Genomic DNA, 18,953 nt, shown 5'->3' on the forward strand with positions numbered 1-18,953 from the left:
AGTTCATAGTCAAATGCTTACCATCTTGGATGATTAAAACATGTAAAGACAACTTTCCTGAACCCCAACTTTGACATATTCTGTACCGTCATGTATTAATTGTTCTCTGTATGTTATCTAAAAGAAATTACTCATAATAGTTTGTCATGATAGGTTTGTCAAATAAATAGAGATAGAGAAAGTTCCAATTTCCATTTATGGTCGACTTAGTATTAGTAAGGATAAAATAAAATTACTTTTTGAGGAAAAAAATAGAGTGGTCAAAAGAGTGGTCAAAGCGATAGGGTTTTTATGGTAAAGCTGGGCTATAAGATTCCTCATGTTCTATTTATAGCAATTATGCAATCTGTGTAAACAGTGCAATGAAAGTGTTACAGGATTCCTTATAATGCTTTTGATGACCTTGAACTTCTTAAGTTGCAAACATTTGTCTCTTCCGTGTGCTTTCTCAGAGTACCTACAGGCTCAACTTATTCAACAGAACTTACTTGCAATGTTAATTTGAGAGTTAAAATGTGCTTGGTTAATAGGATGAAAATACTGATAGAGATAATCAGCTGAAGATTCTTTATAACCTGACAGATATGCTATCTTTTTTTATGACTTAATCTTGATAAGCAAGGCATGTTTACTTTAATTAGAATGTAATTAACTCTTGTTTATATTATTATAAGCAGTAGTATCAAGTTGAACAAACTGATATTGATAGGTTGGTCAGCTGTTGGAGGTTAAAAGTTGTTAAAAATAAATGTATGTATGTATGCATGTCTATCTGTCTGTCCGTCTGTCTGTACATATGTATGTATGTATGTATGTATGTTAGTTAGTGTATGCGGATGTATGTCCGTCCACATTAAAAACTCCTAAACCACAGCATCTACCATCTTAGTGTTTGGTGGACAGGTGCACCCAGGGGTGGAGATGTGAATTTGTTGAAGTGAACATGTCAAAAAAATATGCAAATGAGGGGAAGAAAGGAAAAATCCTGCAAATTGTTAAAACTCTGTAACCACTGGCCAGATTTGGTTGAAACTTGGTATGCAGGCTCTTTATAGTGACTTTAGTTACATTTCTTCAAATTTCGGTGAAACTTGGAAAGTTGTATTTTTACGGCGATTTCCCGGTTTTTGGTCAAAAAATCTTCTTTTCTGAAAGCGCTCATCCCATTGCACTGGAAACCTGTATGTATGATCCTGGGGTTGGCCTTTGTCAGATTTGTTCAAATAGTTGTGAAGTTTTCATATTTGTATTTTTGGGACAATTTTTTCCAATTTTTGTCAAAAAATCGTTTTCTCCCAAAGTATTTGTTGGATTGCTTTTAAATATGATAGTCTCGATCCTAGGGTTGTTTTCTGTCAGATGGGTGAAAGTCATTATGAGATTGAGCATTTCATATTGCTGGGGTATAAGATTAATTTGGACCTGCAATGGAATTTTTCAGTAATCAACCTGTAAGAATGGAATGTCATGTGTGTATTAGTACTTAGTATCTCTGTAAAATGGGAGCACAGTGTCATTGACACAATTTTTCAATTGCAAAATAAATCATTGGCAATGTACAGCACTGAGTAAATGTTAGCTGTTAGTGTAATTTCTATTTGTAAACACCAATGAAGGTTTACCAATTGTTCTACGTCAGTGTTCTACAGACTCAGTATGCCCAAGAGATCATGTTTCTGTGCATGTTTATGCAAGTTGTTTTGTTTCTCCTGCTATTTGAATTCCAGGTTTTGCCTACAGCATCCAGAGTTCAACTTTGCTGTTAAACAGCTGACCTACACAACTCCCTCTTCCTCGGCTGCAAGACTAAAAGGAGATGAAAATATGCGCATTTTATATGAAGACCAAACAAGTCTCTTCTTCTAATTATACACTAAAATCATTAAACTCGATTTCACTATTTTGATGTTTGAGTCATTTTCACAGGGATTAAAATTCACAGATTTTTTTAGTAAAACAATGGAATATATTGTTACTTCACACTTTCATGGGGATTTAGCGGATTTCATCCATCAGTGAAAATAAACCCAGATTGGTGTAATGGCAGATCTGTAGAACAGTGGGCCATATTCAACTCATTGTAGAAATCAGTGCGTGTCTTAAGTTGCCTTCCATGATAGACAAATACAACATACCCCCTAGGATAGTGTTGAATTGTACAACAGCTTAGCATGGGCCCAGTGTCTTCCAGTCTCACCAGTACTGCAACTGCAGATATCCCAGTGTTTCTCAGCCAAAACAGTTTCTACCCATGCTTTACTTTGCTGACAAACCATACTCTTGCAGCAACCACTACAGGCACTGTTTCATCCCATCACCAAGAAAGTACAAAACACAACCATGCATTCACAAAAATCATATCTTTATTTATTGAGCTGCAGACATTGAAAAATGCCATTTCTTGTCCTCCTGAACCACTCTCTCACAGAAAAATTCATTTCTCTTGAAGTCACAGATTCAAAAATATATATATTTCTTATAATATCAATAATTCACGGGGAAAAAAAAAGATTTTGGTTGCTTTCTCTTTTGTCTGATTCTAATACTACCCAAGAAATTCATTACCTCTTGACTATAGGGATGCTATGCTCAAAAATCCTCCAAGAGGAGGGCATGTCACAGATCACAAATGAAATCTTTCTCTCTAGGGCAGTTTCAAAATGTTCAACTTATTCAAAATTTTACAAAAACAAACACTTCCTACTGAAATAAAAGAACAAAATGCTTAAATGTGTACTGAACTTGTAATTCTACTGGTAACTCCCAAATTTTAGGCAGGTGGCTGATACATACATCCTGCCGTCCTCACCACCCCTCCCCAAATATGTACTGAACTTGATATTCTACATAGCATGTCTGTTTGTGTTTGGACTGATACCTCCCAAATTTAAAATTGTCAACACATAAGACATACATGATACACCATATCCCCATAATGTTCAGGAAAGGGATGGGGAATCTTGCCAGATAAAAAGCAATCGTATTTGAAATATACGATTGATACGAAATAACTAGACAAAGTAATCAACTACTGTAATAATGGTACCCACAACAAGAGTTTTACCCATGCTGTATTTTCATGACAGTAAAACTATTTTTGGCACACGGTTGGAAATGATGGAAACAACGGAGATACAAGGTAAAAATGGCAAGCACAGAAATTAAGAATGTTGACATAAATTAGTGTACAGAATTGAACATAACTTTAGATGACTTGTGCAAAGTCAATGAAGTACATTTCATTCCCTTGTGAAGTCTCTGGGTAGTACAGAACAAAACACCATTCTCAAAATATCAATGCTTTTAATTGTATTTCTTGATCACCTGCAGAAATATGTGATTTGTAAAATTTCCTACCTCTACACTACACTACACTACACTACACTACAATATGCATGGTTGTGACAAAATCCTGAAGGGTTTAAATGTCTAGTCTGACTTGAAAAAATTACCCTTTACTGCATAAAATTAGCATTTCACAAGCCAGGCATGCAATAACCATTCAATACAGCATACAAATCACATTTTAAAGGTTGATTATGATTTCATCACAGGAACTCTCCCTTTCTCTCAAACCCAGATTCCTCACACACTGCACACATTCTGCATATTATCTCGGCTCATTTCACGGTCACTTATTCCTGTGACTAATTTTAAAAACAAATAAAAGTTAATTCATCCGCACAGCTTATTTCAACAAACTGTGTTGTTCATACATTTAATCTAAGAAGGACAAAGATCAGTAAAGCTCACTTTTGGCTTTGGATTTCCCTTCCAATACTTTGTATATTGTTAAATTTTACACCTTAGGTGAGAAAATTCAGGCAAAAAAGACTCAGAGTTGTTTTTAATATTTACAGCTCTCAATAAATGTTGAAGTGGAAATCACATTATTATGTTTCTCATATGTATATTGCGGATACAGCATAATGCTTATATATACTAAGTTCATATGTGTTGTTTTACTTCAGAAAGAGTCATAAATTTGAAACTCTACGATTTTAATGTGTGAAATTTTGAAATGAAATGTACTGCTATCGTCAATTGATGGTGTTTAAATAAGCAATAAACATAATCAGGAGTTTGTGTATCCTGTCAAAATCTCCAATCTGAATGGGCATCATTTGCTCTGACCATAGAGATGACCAAATCCATCTGGAAGATCCCGAGGATCAGTGAAAAGGTATTCTTGAAGCACTACCAGAAAAGCTTGGCAGTCTGGTATGAATCCTTAATCATGGGGTGAGATCCCATTCGTATTCAATGGTCTATTAAATGTAAAACACTTGGGCAACGACCTCACAGGGCAAAATAAATTCCCAAGTGCATCAATACCAAACTGACTGGATCTGTTCACCCATGGGCCATGGAATACTTTGCAAAGAGGAACTGCAAATTTTTTATGGAACAATTATGGAATCAATATAACTTGACAAGAAACAGGTCTTCTTGTTTTGGGGCACTAAGGTAGAAAGCAGAACAAAGATGCCTTTACTTGCTTATCATGACACTTTAAAAATACAAAAAAATTCTATTGTTGACACCTTGAAAAAGACATTCCACGAAAGTATTTTCTCTTTAATTCAATTAAAGGTTAAAATTTGGAAACAGAGGTTTCTATAAGACACAGGAGAGCTTTTTTCTCCACTTGTAATAGGATTAATCCTTACTATGACCTAGACTAAAAGAGAGAAGTGTACTGTTCTGTAATGTGTCCACAACAGTACACCCTCCATCGCTACTTATAAGATCAAGCATTACCTTGAACACTCATATAGTCCACAACAGTACACCCTCCATCGCTACTTATAAGATCAAGCATTACCTTGAACACTCATATAGATGAACTGTACAAGTATATAGGATATAAGACAAATACAGGCAGTATAGGATGCTCCATTAAAGCTCCTGTATCTGCAATTTCTAAAGAAAAACTTCAATGTCTCTTTGTGCGACAGCAGAATTTTTTAACAAACAAGGCAGAGTGCAGTTTTTCCTCGTACACATGGCATATATAGAGCACAAAGTGGTTACAAACACCATCACACACAACACATCTATGGCTATAACAATGACTCAGCTCTCATACCAACCACCTGGTTTCCTTGCATAGAAATTGGTGAACACCCCCTACCAAAAGAAATCTCTTTATAATGCATGCATGAAAATATTTTCTCTGTTCATTCCCTGTCTTTCCCTGGCGTATTTACACTTTTGCTTTGTACAACTGAATATTTTTTAACAAATTTCATTTCAGTTTGAAAAAATAGATAAAAGCCAACAAGAACCTTTGATAAGTCCTCACACAAAGACCGTAATCATGCATACTTTGTCAACTTTATTCCCCTTTCAACCCTAAACTGGCACTCACAAGAGTTCTCATATATCACAATCTTATCTGTTTTCAGTGAACAATGCACCCGCATGAAACTTCAACTAACGCTGAATACTCCCACACATGACGGTTTACTAAGGTGTTCTCTCACGCAAACTCAACCAGCCTGACTGAAAAAACACCTAGAACAATGTCCTAACCTCAGCCAACTGTTGAGTTACGATAACAAACAAGCTCTGCTAACCACTTCATATCATCCTTTCAAGAACTTCACAAACTTGTTGCACTGAAAGGGCAGCTACTTTGCTTTGGACTTGACCACAGCATCTGACAGATACCCCAAATCAGCACTTCCTAACTAAGGGTTTGGCTATATGTGCACATCATGTCACTGGACACCGGTGTCACACACCTTGGTAGTCCACAGTGTTTGAAATTTTTTGATGCTTCACCTTTTACCACACAAAATCAATATTTGACCAAAAAACTGAAGGATTGAAATGATTTTCATCCAAAAAATTACACCTAACAAAAACAATTTCACTTGCCAGTTGAAGTAAAATTTTTCAGCGATCAACCTGATCAATATTCAGCTGATTTAACTTGCAAAGCGAGAGAGGTGTTTGAGGAAAAACTTGAATTACCCATTTTTTTTCCATCCTGAATGAAAATCTGATGTTGTCCTTAAAACACCTAGCCTGAGTATTAAATCAAACATCTCAAAAATGTTGGACTCCTTGTACACACACACACACACACACACACACACACACACACACACACAGAGCAGAACTGACTTTTGAACTTCGCATACATTCAACCTACTACAATATATGGTTGGCATTGCTTACTTCACATTGGATCATGCTATGACAAACATGCAATCGCTTCTTTTTACTAAATTGGAAAAACATATTCCAATAGCTTTACTATCAACATTCTGTTGAAGAACATTGGATGCATGTTTCCAAACTGATGGATACACTCAACTATTAGCCTTGGACTGTAATGGGATAGTGTCTTTACATGTGGTCTCACGATGGCTTAATCTGTGCATGCATTCACTATTTATGTTTCACCCTGTGCTACATACATTGTTTTATACCATTTTATAGCCACCTGGTGGTGTCTTTGTAGATCAGTTGTGAAGTAAGAACACTGGAGAAATGTACTCTGTCGGAAGTGCCATTGTCCTATGCACATGCACAGGTTTTCTGTTAAGAAACGATCATGTCTACTTTCAGCTAAACGTGGCACTTCATTGCTTGTAAATGCTTTTACACTTTTCACATCTTTCTGATCGCAGTGTGACTTCCCTAGATGCCGGTATCTTCAGTTTGTACTCTTTTGATGAACAAAATGGCTTCCGTTTCCGATTCTGATAGCTTGGCAATGCACTTCCATGGCCATCGGCTTCTTGGTAAGGCTGCCTACTATGTATCTGAACAACACATACACATCTGATAACCAAGGGCACGTTCATCAGATGGGTCTCTACAGAATGATCAGCCATGGCTTACCATGGACCTGCCTGTAAAGCATTTGAACTATCGCAAGGGCCTACTACAACATTGATGTCAGGTCTGGTTGGGTATACTGGTGTTACAATCAGCTTAGGGATACTTTTGACAGCAAGAACTGTTCATGGATCCAAGCAGATTAGCTACGCACTATGATCAAGCACATTGGACCATACATTTGTCTATTTACATATTATTTACAGGATGGAACGCTGTAGAAATTAAAAGGGCCTTGATGTCCAAACTAGACCTCCTAACATCCACATTGAAATCTTCTCCAATCAGAGCAGCAGGACGGCCGGCACATCCCCAACATCAGTCAAATTGTACTTGCTTGGTAGTGCTGCACAGCTTAAATGTTTCACAATAGTCAATTAATTTTGACTTTTTTCAAAATGGTAGGAACCATCTATTTTTCAAGTTTTTGTGTGCTATGTGCCATATGGAGCTCTGCATGTGCACTCTCCATCAAAGAAAGATTATGCACAGACCAGTATTTGATTATTTTGCTGCTTGATTGCACCACCGAACCTTCTACTTCTGTTTGGCAGACTGGTAAGCATAGCGGCAGAATTGCAGATGTCCATGGGTTCACTTGGCATACTGTTCATAGAAGGCAATCTTCACCCTCTCTATGTGGTGACACAGTTTAATAGCTGGTCCTAGTTTCAATTCCATGCATTCCTGTACTGTTGGCAGTGTTAGAAGAAGCAGTGCTTGGCCATCAATTTCCTGCAATAAAAAGATGAAAGCTGGCATTAAGGTAGAATGCGCCTCGGGGACAGATATTTGGGATCTCAAATTTTATCAACACGTTTCTGATTTCCCTGCACTTGTGGGGGGCTCATTTGAAAGCTCTTAATGTAAGAAAAACTTTTATCATCTTAGTTTTTCGAAAATCGAACAGTTTTTCTCCCCGAGTTAACACAAGGATAGCAGCCATTTTGAATTCCAAATATTTCCAAATATCGAGAAATCTTAGGTAATTGGTCTCTCTAGCACCTAACTTTGTGCTGTGACCCCTGATTTTTATTCTTAATTTGGTAAGAGAATGGTTAAAAGCTTCATACCAGAAAGTTTGAGCTAAAGATAAAATCTTTCACTTTTGAGGCGTACACAACCTCACTTTAAAAACTTTACACATGATTTTCAGGTGACTGTTAGATTTCTGGATTTTCACTAACTCTACTAATCAACCAGTGGACTACTAGTATCTTATCAATCTCACTGACTGTCTGTATTAAAAATTAGGCTCTGTACACAGTTAAGTACTAGTTGCAGTCTGTGGAGCGAACTTTAATCATTTTTGCTTTATTTACGATGTTTAGGTACTTGGAACGTGACTAGAGGTCAACTACTAAATGCATATTCAAACTCTGTTCACAGGCAAATCATGCAAGATCTTTGATAACGTCCTTCTGGTATACACACCAAATCTGATTTTATCAAACATCTATACGACATTGCACTCAGAGTGCAAGCCTGGGGCAAGATAGATCACTTCTGATATGAAACAAAAATACCACAAAATCATGTGTTGTGACGAACACAACCGTTCCTCCTGTACTACTGTGCTGTAACGAGCACAACATAAAATATATCAGATATCCTGACTTGAGTACTGGTGACTTTTTGTGATAAGAATTAGACATCAAACATTCATATACGGGACCTTGGTTATTGATGGATATAATGTGAATAAGAGTAAGAGAGTGCATCTACGCGAAAGTGGTCAGCAAAAAATGAATGCTCTACCTGGTCTTTGAAGATTTTAGCCAAGGGAGCACAGTCTGTAGCCTTGATGAATTCAACAACTTGTGCCACAGTCCAGTGTAATGGGTTGCTCTTCAATCGCAGTATGTCTTCCGCCTCTTTTTCCTGCAACATCAAAATGTATACACAATTGGTGTAGCTAAGCTTTCTGTTTAGCCCGTGTCGATGGATAATCAACCATGGATTGAATGCTGTGATTCACCCTGTGTCTCTGATGTGGTAATGAAAGAAACATCCAAAGTTACAAATTTGATGCTATCTTTGACAGGCTACAGAATTTAAATACGCAAATTGATGTTGCCGAGTCATTGGAATGCACTGCTGTATATTTTTTCAGTATGCTCTTTTTTGAGTGTGACTTTAATCTCATAACAGGAGTTGACAGCAAGTTCCAGAAGCCTGCGGTGATTTTTTAATGGAATCACAGAAAACACCAAAGTACAAACATAATAAACATCACCCTTAGAAAACCAAGCAAAACTCCTTTACCGCAAATTTGAACAGTTGTTGAGACTCACAGCACTTACTACAACAGAATGGAAACACAAGACGTGCAATTACTTACCTTTGGTTCTGATTTCTTCTTTGGGATGGCCCCCAATGGATTGATGTTATCAATGCGATGGTGACTGTGACGCTGGTGGCGTTGGTGTGGCTGGTGATGATGATGATGATGATGATGGTGATGGGACGTGCCGCTGGCAAGTGCTCCGTATCTAGTCACCATCTTCTTGCCTCTTTCTCTGTCTGGCAGCACCAACTTAGGCATCTGTATTTCACAATAAAACACAACAGTAATATCTTCAAAGTGAAATGACAATGTCAACTGCAGTAATATTCCATCTGACACATTTCACAACTTTTTCAGAAAGTCTATCAAACTTACTTCTTAAAATGGGGATAAACTGTCGAGAATGCACTGTGGGAAAAACCACAGTTTGCTACGTCTACTAATGGCATGTAACATAATATGAAAACCACATATCACATTATGTTCTGACAAAGGAAGAAGATAAAGAAATTGATTTAATGCAGCCTGCAATCAACTGTTGAAACTAAAATTATTTTACACAACTTGTACATGCCTGTCACTGTGTAAATCACCAACAATCTTTAAGAGTGCAGGCTACCTAGTTATTTTAACTCCCTGCAGTGTTGATGTGAGGCAGAGGTAGAAATTTGATTGATTTCTGAAGAACAGTGTGTTTGACTAATGTAAATTATCATCTTCATACTTATCAAACATTGTTAGTTTTGTTGAATGACAAGCAGAATTGTCACTTACCTCTCGTAACTATGTCTGTTATTTCTTGAAAGTAGTATAAACTCAACATTTTGTTGTTATGATCAACTACCTACCATGTTTATCTGGACACAAGTAAACATACTTGACAAAAGAAAAGAAAAGCAAAAAGAGTCTCACCTTTGCTCGTTTGGCTGATTCCAACAGAGCCTTAGCTCTAGTCATAATCAGTGGTCTCTTCATTCCAACTTTAAGCTCCATCTTCTTATCCTTGTCTTTCTTGTATTTTCTCTTTCTCTTCACTTGTTCCTCACCGCTGTTTTCATCCTCCCCTTCTCCATTCTCCAACTCCTCCTCTTCCTCCTCTTCTTCCTCTTCCTCCTCATCCTCATTCTCTTTCCTCTCTCCAGCCTCCTCGTTGGACGATGTTCTCTTTTTCCTGTGAACGAATGGTTTCCTCTTCTTCCTGCGTTTTCCTGGTTTCTTTGGGCCATGTTCCAGGTTACTGTGGCCTCCAGGTGGCCTGCCTATTCTGCTTCTCTTCTTCTTACCGTAATAGTGTGCTGAACAAACAGAAAAATGTGCCTTTGTGTAAGCGTACCATTGGAAAGGAAAATGTCGTCATATCTCTTCTGCCATTTTTGAGGTAGGACTGAAGGGCCCATAGAAATTTATTTGTCAAGTTACTTTACAAAGCCAAGGTAAGGCCCCCAAATCAACTCAATAAGTTCCACGGCAAAGATTGGGCCTGTGTCCTTCAGGTACACCATATATATGTATGCTGGTGTTCAGTATAAGAAAATCCTAAAATGTCCAAACAAGCTAATTTTCTTCAAATTAAAACTCTTTCACATCCAAAATATACCAAAAATTTGCTATAAATCTAACTGTTCCCATATTAAACACTGAGTGCACTTCAAGACAACTTACTGTATTTGGTCTTGGTAAGGGTTGAACAGTTCTCAGGGCAGTTATCTTCCACCTGCTTGACAGCGACCAAATTAGGACAGCATTCGAGTTTAATACACATGTCCCTGCAGAACTTATCAACTTCATCAGCAGCTTTGCAAATCTCTACCATGGCCCTGTAACTCTTGCCTTTGTATCTGAGAAATAAAATTTTACCTTGTCATCTACTCAGACCAGCCACATGCTTGAAAGCACTTTTAACCTCCTTTCCTGCCAGGTTCAACAGAAAGTCCAGTTGGTTGAATTAGTAAGGTATGACATACCCCACATAATTTACGTTTGATAATTTCAGACTGTTTAGACTGTAACTTTACTGTCACTCAGTGACCTGTCTTGAGTGGACAGTTTAAAAACATGATGACTTTTCCTGACTTGACTTATAATGTGTCTTTCATTGACTAGACAAATATGCAAAGTGACAGGTTTCATTGGACTGGGTGTCTTTGCAATGTAACACACAGAGTTGAGATGGACGTTTTGAATGCTTACTTTGCCTTCATGACTTGCAGATGTCCGTTCATTCCAGCAGTCTCTTCGTGTTCCACTTGCAGTTCCCTCAGTACTCTCGGTGGCTTGTAGGCAGCGTTGATTAGCAGGGAAATGACTTCTTTCAGCACCAAAGTTACAATGCCAGGCCCAACCGCTCTGGGAAGTTCAGCAATGCGACCTTTGTTGAGGTACGGCCCTGAGAAACACTTGTGATTGAAGAATATCTTTGGACTCCAGTGGGAAGTCTTGGTGGCTGAATAAATATCAGAAAAGATACAGGTTTGTCCTCTAAACTAAACACAGTGTTTGTATGTCACTATAAGGGGTAATATCATAGCAGAGAAACTTTGCTTAGGGCAGAAGTTTGATAAATTTAATTACTATGCATTTCAATGAGATGTATTATTATTAGGTCTCTGAAAATCTTGGTAATCTTACATTAACTATCTTGGGAAGGGGACTATGTAGTATACAGAAATGTAAGGTACTTTGGAAATTGTTGGGTGCAAATAAACTACTTTGTTTTCCAACAATAGTAGTACAGAAAATGCCAACACTTTGGAATTTTTGAACAGATGTAATTTTCTATCATTCAATTTTGTAATATGTTCAGGGTAGATGAGGTGTATCTTAGCTGTAGTGTTTTACCTTCTTCTCCGGATTCATCTCCTCTCGGAGGACCTTCTCGCATCTTTTGATACAGATCCCTGCCAGGACTCAAAGGTGTACTTTTACTTGAGACTCTGTGAAAAGAAAGTGTTCCTTGAGTCGTCTTCAGAGTTGTAATACTGTATGTTGTTTCATGACAACTACACGAGCTAGCTATGGAAAACAGATCTACTACACTGCATTCTATGGTGCTATGTTTTCTCAGCCTCTCTGAAAATCAATTCAATTAAAAGCCTGATTTCTAAAAGCAAGAAACAGAGAAACTGTCATTCTCAATCATACAAAGTACAAATTATCTTCAAATCTTAGTACTTTCCTTCAATGGTAATAAAACTTAAGAGCATTAAATCAGTTTTTAGGATGTGGTTCAGCTGTCTTAGTCAAGTTACATCAAACTAAACAGCCATGTCCAATGAGAAACACATATTTATAATTTGACACAATTGTAGCCAACTTTTGGATTAATCTGTCGCAATCAAGAATTGCTATTGCACACTATTCTAGTAATTTTTCTGATTATTCTGGGACTTCACAGACATTGACTTACTGTTTTTCTGGCCAGACTACAGCCACTTTCTTTGTTTTCTTGACTGGAAACAGAAATAGAGGTATCCGAAGTGAGTAATTTTCTTTCTTGAATAATCAGTACTTTTAATGCATATATCTGCACAATCAGCTGAATGTCAAGAAACTAACAAAGCAGCACATGGGGGCACATACAAGGATTTTCCATCCATTCTAAAAGCTTTCTTAGAATATAACAACAAACCATCTGATGCAACGGAAAATTCTTCTCATAGGATATTGCAATGGTGGAATACACCGTATCAGATGATGTGATACATCACCAAGGTAGGAGTACTACGACAAAGCTGTTCTGTATCACAGTATTTAACTAACAAACAAATCTGCCCAAGTTCTTTCAAGAGGCAAAAGTTTGGTAGACTTGATAAACACATTCCATTTCAAATTCATCCCATAGTGTGTTCAACATTCAAACTGGTGGTGGGAGGGTGTAACGTGAAATTTTCATACAGTTTCATATACCAAACAACCTTGATATCGATTTGGCAAAGTACATGCTAAACCCTAATTTAATTCTGCTTTAAATGCTTGCTTTGTTTTACAGTTACACTTCTGCAATCATTCATAAAGTTTTCATGTGTCTGCAACACAGAGTCGGACTGCAATTAATTCTCACCGAGCAGCTTCTTTGGTTGCTTCAAAGGAAAACCAGTCGTCTCACACCAGCCCACTGGAAAGATGTCATGTGACTCAACATCAATGATGTGATTGGGCAGCTTCCAACCATCAAAATGTAACCACATGTGCCTGTCGATGATCTTAGTAACTGTGGCAACACAGATCTGCAGGGAATTGAATGGATTGACTGCTTCCAGCTTCATTCCTCTTTGGAAATCGTGAGCGGAGACCTGTGAAAGACACATAGTACAACTCCAGGTGAATATGTTCATTGTGACAAAATTCCCATAGCATGTCAAGTATCCATGTACGCTATATCTTGCATTCCTTTTTCTGTACCGTCTCTGGAAAACACTCACTTTATACAGTAAAAATAAATATGCAGGGAAATTATCCCAAATGCAAAAGGGAAAATTATCTGTATACAGTTTCAGCACTTGACTTGTACTGTATACATCACTACAATACTCTTATGATTATTTTTGTTAGCATTTTCCCATCAGCAATTACAAGAATTATTTGGGAAGAAGTAAACTTGAAGGTTCTGTTGACTATCAGGTTCTATTTCTCTTTGAACCTTCTAAAACAACTTTAAGTTTGTTGCTATGAATCAGTCAAATTTTGACCACTGTCTCAAATTTCATATGAGCTGATCTATTTTGAAAAGTCTGACATTTTAAATGATGCTAATGTTTCTTTAAGCCCTTGTACGATGCATCTCTTGAAATCATTCAAATACCCACTTACTTTGTCAACATGTCATACGCTATGATCACAGGAAAACCACCTGTGGAGTTACTAAAATGAAACTAGTAATTTGTCAGCACTTACTGTTCTGAACAAACTCTTGTGAGCTGCAACAGCATTGCAGTGTTTCATGTACTCATTCCAATCAAAAGATGTACACTCATAGCCTGAAAAAAAATATATTGGGCATCAGAAAAATGTGGACAAAGGCCTAACTGGTATTCTACAGTAAGAGTAATAGTCATGTCCTGAGATTTAACTCCTATTGTTCATAGGTTAAACACTCTGGCGATGAGAAAAACAGTAGGCTATTACAGTTACTCAAATATCTTGCCAACACTGACATCACATTCATGAAGTACAATCATTACATTTCACAAGGAGATAACGATTTTCTGTGAGGACACAAGGAGGTGGATTTTGCTGCGAAATGTAAATTCTCCATGGAAGTTTGGCTTTAATCTTAGCTGCATGTCACATCTAGCGATCTGTCCTAACAAGATAGAAAAGTGAACAAGTGAAATTTGAAAGCAATACGAACCATTAGGCGGTGTGAGTTGTACACCGTGATACTTGCACCAGTCAACGGGGAAGATGCCACCACAGCCACCATAGCACAGGATCTGCAATCTGCCCTTATCAGCACTGAGGTCATCAATTTCAACCACGAAGTACTGACTGTTGAAAACTTTGGCCACAGTGGCTGGACTGATCTGTGAGGGCGCCTTGGGGTTTATGGCTTCAAGCTTCATGCCAACACGAAAATGATGTTCCCCTACTTCTTGTTGGTTCTGCACGTTAAATAGGCATTTGATGCAAACAAATTGTAATTATTGGTAATGTATAACTATTAGGAAGCTTCATCTCTCTCTATAGACTGCATGGCACAACCATTCAATATTCAATAAATATGTTACCTAAATTCCTTGGTTGCCTGAGACTACAGTATATGAGACTTTGCACTGCCGCATATTTCAAATGAAATTTGCCTTGTGATGCAGGTCTGATGTGCACTGTCCATGGTGTTGATGACAGCATAAAAGTTACTAATCTCAGTTAAAATTCACGGGCACAACCATGCACACTGACTGATACATTGAATATCAAAGCCTTGCCAGGGCTCCCCCTAAGTCACCAAAATGATTAGCCAACTCATTAGCCAAATCAAAAATCTTTTAGCCATTTTGAGTAACTTTTAGCCAGTTTATGATCTCAAGTGTGGCAACAGCTTTCTCGTCATTCAGGATCCCTAATTTTACAAATCAAGATGTTTTGTATGATGTTCATGATGGTTTTTACATTAGAGAAATATGTGTTTAGTTTTTGCATTTATAATCTGTGTTTTTGTGACTTTTCAGGGATAGAAATCATTTTTGGTGGTAAACTTTAAACACCAGAAATAAAATTAGGTAACAATTGAATGCTAAAAATCTGGTAGCAATATTAAGTGTATATTACAAGAGGTAAAGATTGAATATTTCTGCCACATTCAGTTAGTATTCACAGTATGATAGCTTGTCATAAGTTACAGGCTTCTCTTGTGGCAAATTTATGCAGTCTTCCATAACCTAAATGTTTGAGCCACACAAGTAAAACAATTTTCCATGCAGAAGACAGCATTTATGGTATAGCACAATGGCAGTGTAGATACAATTATTGTGGTATTTAAGGCCCCGTTTTACTTGTATGTCATAGTTGTGATCAAGCAGGCTGAAATAGCATCTTGAGTATAAGTACTTTTCTTGAGACAAAAAGGGCTGGGCCAAACAAAATTCTTGTAAAACAAGACACAACGATATACCGGTATGTTCATTTAAATTACTCACTGTTTGAGGGCATTCATTGTTTTAATGATTATGATTACATTTCAGCCCAGATATATTTCCATTTGATATTTTGATATCATCAAGAAATGTCTGATGATGTTCACTTCTAGATCATTAAACTGGTGGAATCTACAAAAATATTAAAATCATTCAGAATCACATAATTTCTTGTATAAGTTATAGCAGTTTGAAAGTAGGCCGAATGGGAGTCAGTCAAGCTGAATGCCATTTAAATTGGCATTCACTTCTAGATCATTAAACTGGTGGAATCTACAAAAATATTAAAATCATTCAGAATCACATAATTTCTTGTATAAGTTATAGCAGTTTGAAAGTAGGCCGAATGGGAGTCAGTCAAGCTGAATGCCATTTAAATTGGAAGGCAGCAAAATTACCTTTCACCTATTGGACCACCCTAGGTGGTTTCTTTGGAACCATAATTGTGTAATTAGGGGGTCTTCATGCATGACATCACATGATGAGATGACCTAGACTTGACCTTTCAGAAAACCTCAGATTTTCTCCTTGTCCTTTGTATTATGGCTCCGTTTGTGAAAGTTTCCTTTGAAATTATGGTTTTTACTATCAAACTGAGTAGATGCAGGCCAAATTTTGATACAGCAAAGAAGGTAAAACTTTTGATAGACTCAAGGACGACCCAGGACTCACAGAAGCAAAGCAGGCCTCAGTGTATTCATGGACGATACGTTCCTGATGTATTGTAGTATCGAACAGCAACAGTGTTTGTTTTACGTACCAGGGAATTTGTAACTTTGTAGAAAGGAGATTAAACTGTTTCAATACATTGCAACTTTGTAGGAAGGAGGATAAACTGTTTCAACATCTTACAACATTTTATTGTTAGGTGCAGTTTTCTGTTGAGGAGGTCTAAGAATTCAATAGCCACTACATTCACCAAACAGGAATTTTTGTAGCCATTTTTAACTTTCTTTCGAATTTGGCGAATTGGCGAATAGGTAGCGGGAGCCCTGCTTGCGAGACTTGCTGACAGCAGTCTATTGGGAAGTATTATTTTAATAAACACTTCTTTTCCTTTACGAATTTGTGCTTAATTTCCATTGTTGAACGTCTTGAGGGTAAAACGTCTTTTGTAGGATAATACATTTAAACAGAAACCACCTAAAACCAAAACTTTAAACTTCAAAACCTATAACTTTTGCACAACCTAAGGTACAATGAACTTGAACTTGTAAATTTATGGTAAAACACCCGATCATCAAAAGGAAATCAAGATCACAATGACTTTTTACATCTTACATATATGTTAATCCTTTACAAACCTCCTAATCTGATGATGGTTGCTACAGTTTACGAATGTACAATAATTGTCTTTCACTTCCATGAAATTCCATGAATTTTTCATGAACGAATTCTATGAAACCTACCCTGAAGAAACCTTTTGGCAGGGGCATTTTGAAGGCTGCGCTAACTGCTTTGTGGTGTATGTATGTCCACTCAGGATTCGAAAACGGTGTTCCTGCCATTAACCCTGTAGCATTAGGATGGAAATGATAAAGCTGCTGGTTAAATTTACCAACTTTGTACAGGAGCACAGGAAAACAATTCAATGTTGAATTAATAATTAGACAGAGCATAGTGTAGTAACCCTTTGAAAGTGGCATTTTCCCGTCAGAAATATACGTAATGAAGGTAAAGAGACATTTTGTCTGGCAAAGAAATAGTTTAAATTGACCTTGAATGATACACTGAAGGAACAATAGCTGTAACTATTGATAATATTTGTATCACATCTGTTCTATAACAAAAGTCAGCTTACTTCTACTGCTCCATGGATTATGATGAAATACAAAATATAAACTGTCCAAACACAACATGCAGTTTGCAATATCCAACATTAATGTTGACACATGGATTCCAGTCCATGCTGAAATTCAGCCACCAACGAAAACGATTGGAAATTTGGCACAGAAAGACTGTGTTGATATGTTGAACAACTGGAATTTTGACACCATTTTGAGGGTAGAAGAAAATATTTTATCAACAGAACAAAATATTGGAAATTAAATAACACAAAGTTATATTAATAAATACACAAGAAAACACAAGAGACCGACCTGCAAATGGTTTCAAGGATAAACCCTTCTCTTTTGCCCATCCTAACGGATGAATTCTGTGAGACTGATAGAACAGCCAGAAATCAAAGGCATCTGATGAACCTCCCTCCCATCGCAGCAACAGTCTCCCTCCGTAATTCTCCCGAACTGCTGCTATCCAAACTTCCAGTGGATTGAACTCGTTTGTGACTTCAAGTCGCATGCCGGGTTTGATCTGGTCAGCCTGTGCTTTACCAGCGTCCTAAATTTCAGGGACACACAATGGAATGGGGATTCATGTTTTACACTTCAGCTTCACAATTATATTTGCACGCTAGTTGAAACAGTGAACACTATGCTACGCTAACATTGGGTAAAGGAAGTGTTTTCTATTTCAGTTTCATATCTGGCATCCTGGCTTCATTTGTCTGCTGTCTTATAATAATGCTGATCCCTAAGTAAACTGTAGCGATGCTAGCTGTATCATGGAAGTCACTTTAACTTAAATATCCCGGCAAACAACTTCACTGGTTGGGGATGTTAACTGACAAACTCTCTATAAACACAGTTGTGATTCTATCAAGTTGATTACATTGAAGAATGTCTTTGAAATTAATCTTGTACTTCCATAATGTGTGTGAATTCTTCAGCAATATTTGTTGAGTAAAACATACCCGGTGGCTATGAATGAGATAAAAACAGCCGCACTAATCCATAACAATGATGGAAGTAAATTTTTCTTACCCCTTCAAGCAGAAAGACTGGTGCAGTTATTGCACCTGTGAGATCCTGTACAAGGAATTCACTCCAATTGTCGCACTTGTCTCTGATGGCTGCAGGTAAAGGGGAACAAAATTCACGTTGGAGTAACATTAAAAAGGTACTACAGTGTTCTCCCAGGATTTTTTTACAAGAGGGCGAAGACATGGTGCGAAGCACCACAAGCGACCGCGTCAGCGGTCGCGGGGGGGGGGGAGGTCAGGAGGGGGGTGTCCCCCCTCCTGCCGTTGGAGCTTTTGAAAAACAGAGATTAAAATGGTGTTATTTGGTGGCACTTGGGGAGTATTTTTTTCAGATTTTTTTCGTATAAAAAACTCAAAGGAA

General features: G+C 37.4%; 1 protein-coding gene across 1 annotated transcript in view; it reads right to left on the reverse strand.

Annotated features, from left to right (window-relative positions):
- Positions 1 to 2,345: 2,345 nt before the first annotated feature.
- The window catches only part of LOC139135311 (scm-like with four MBT domains protein 2), a 31,482-nt gene continuing 14,874 nt past the window's right edge, over positions 2,346 to 18,953 (reverse strand). Inside the window, exons 6-19 of the mRNA XM_070702653.1 lie at positions 18,594 to 18,682; positions 17,871 to 18,111; positions 17,181 to 17,284; positions 14,490 to 14,739; positions 14,033 to 14,115; positions 13,200 to 13,431; positions 12,546 to 12,588; positions 11,978 to 12,072; positions 11,330 to 11,582; positions 10,802 to 10,977; positions 10,052 to 10,434; positions 9,194 to 9,397; positions 8,611 to 8,733; positions 2,346 to 7,587 (exon numbers count right to left, since the gene is read on the reverse strand). Of these exons, the coding sequence (XP_070558754.1) occupies positions 7,447 to 7,587; positions 8,611 to 8,733; positions 9,194 to 9,397; positions 10,052 to 10,434; positions 10,802 to 10,977; positions 11,330 to 11,582; positions 11,978 to 12,072; positions 12,546 to 12,588; positions 13,200 to 13,431; positions 14,033 to 14,115; positions 14,490 to 14,739; positions 17,181 to 17,284; positions 17,871 to 18,111; positions 18,594 to 18,682 (2,417 nt within the window). The 3' untranslated portion in view covers positions 2,346 to 7,446. The remainder of the gene's footprint in view (positions 7,588 to 8,610; positions 8,734 to 9,193; positions 9,398 to 10,051; positions 10,435 to 10,801; positions 10,978 to 11,329; positions 11,583 to 11,977; positions 12,073 to 12,545; positions 12,589 to 13,199; positions 13,432 to 14,032; positions 14,116 to 14,489; positions 14,740 to 17,180; positions 17,285 to 17,870; positions 18,112 to 18,593; positions 18,683 to 18,953) is intronic.

This window comes from Ptychodera flava, chromosome 6, assembly GCF_041260155.1.
Source record: "Ptychodera flava strain L36383 chromosome 6, AS_Pfla_20210202, whole genome shotgun sequence".
NCBI lineage: Eukaryota > Metazoa > Hemichordata > Enteropneusta > Ptychoderidae > Ptychodera > Ptychodera flava.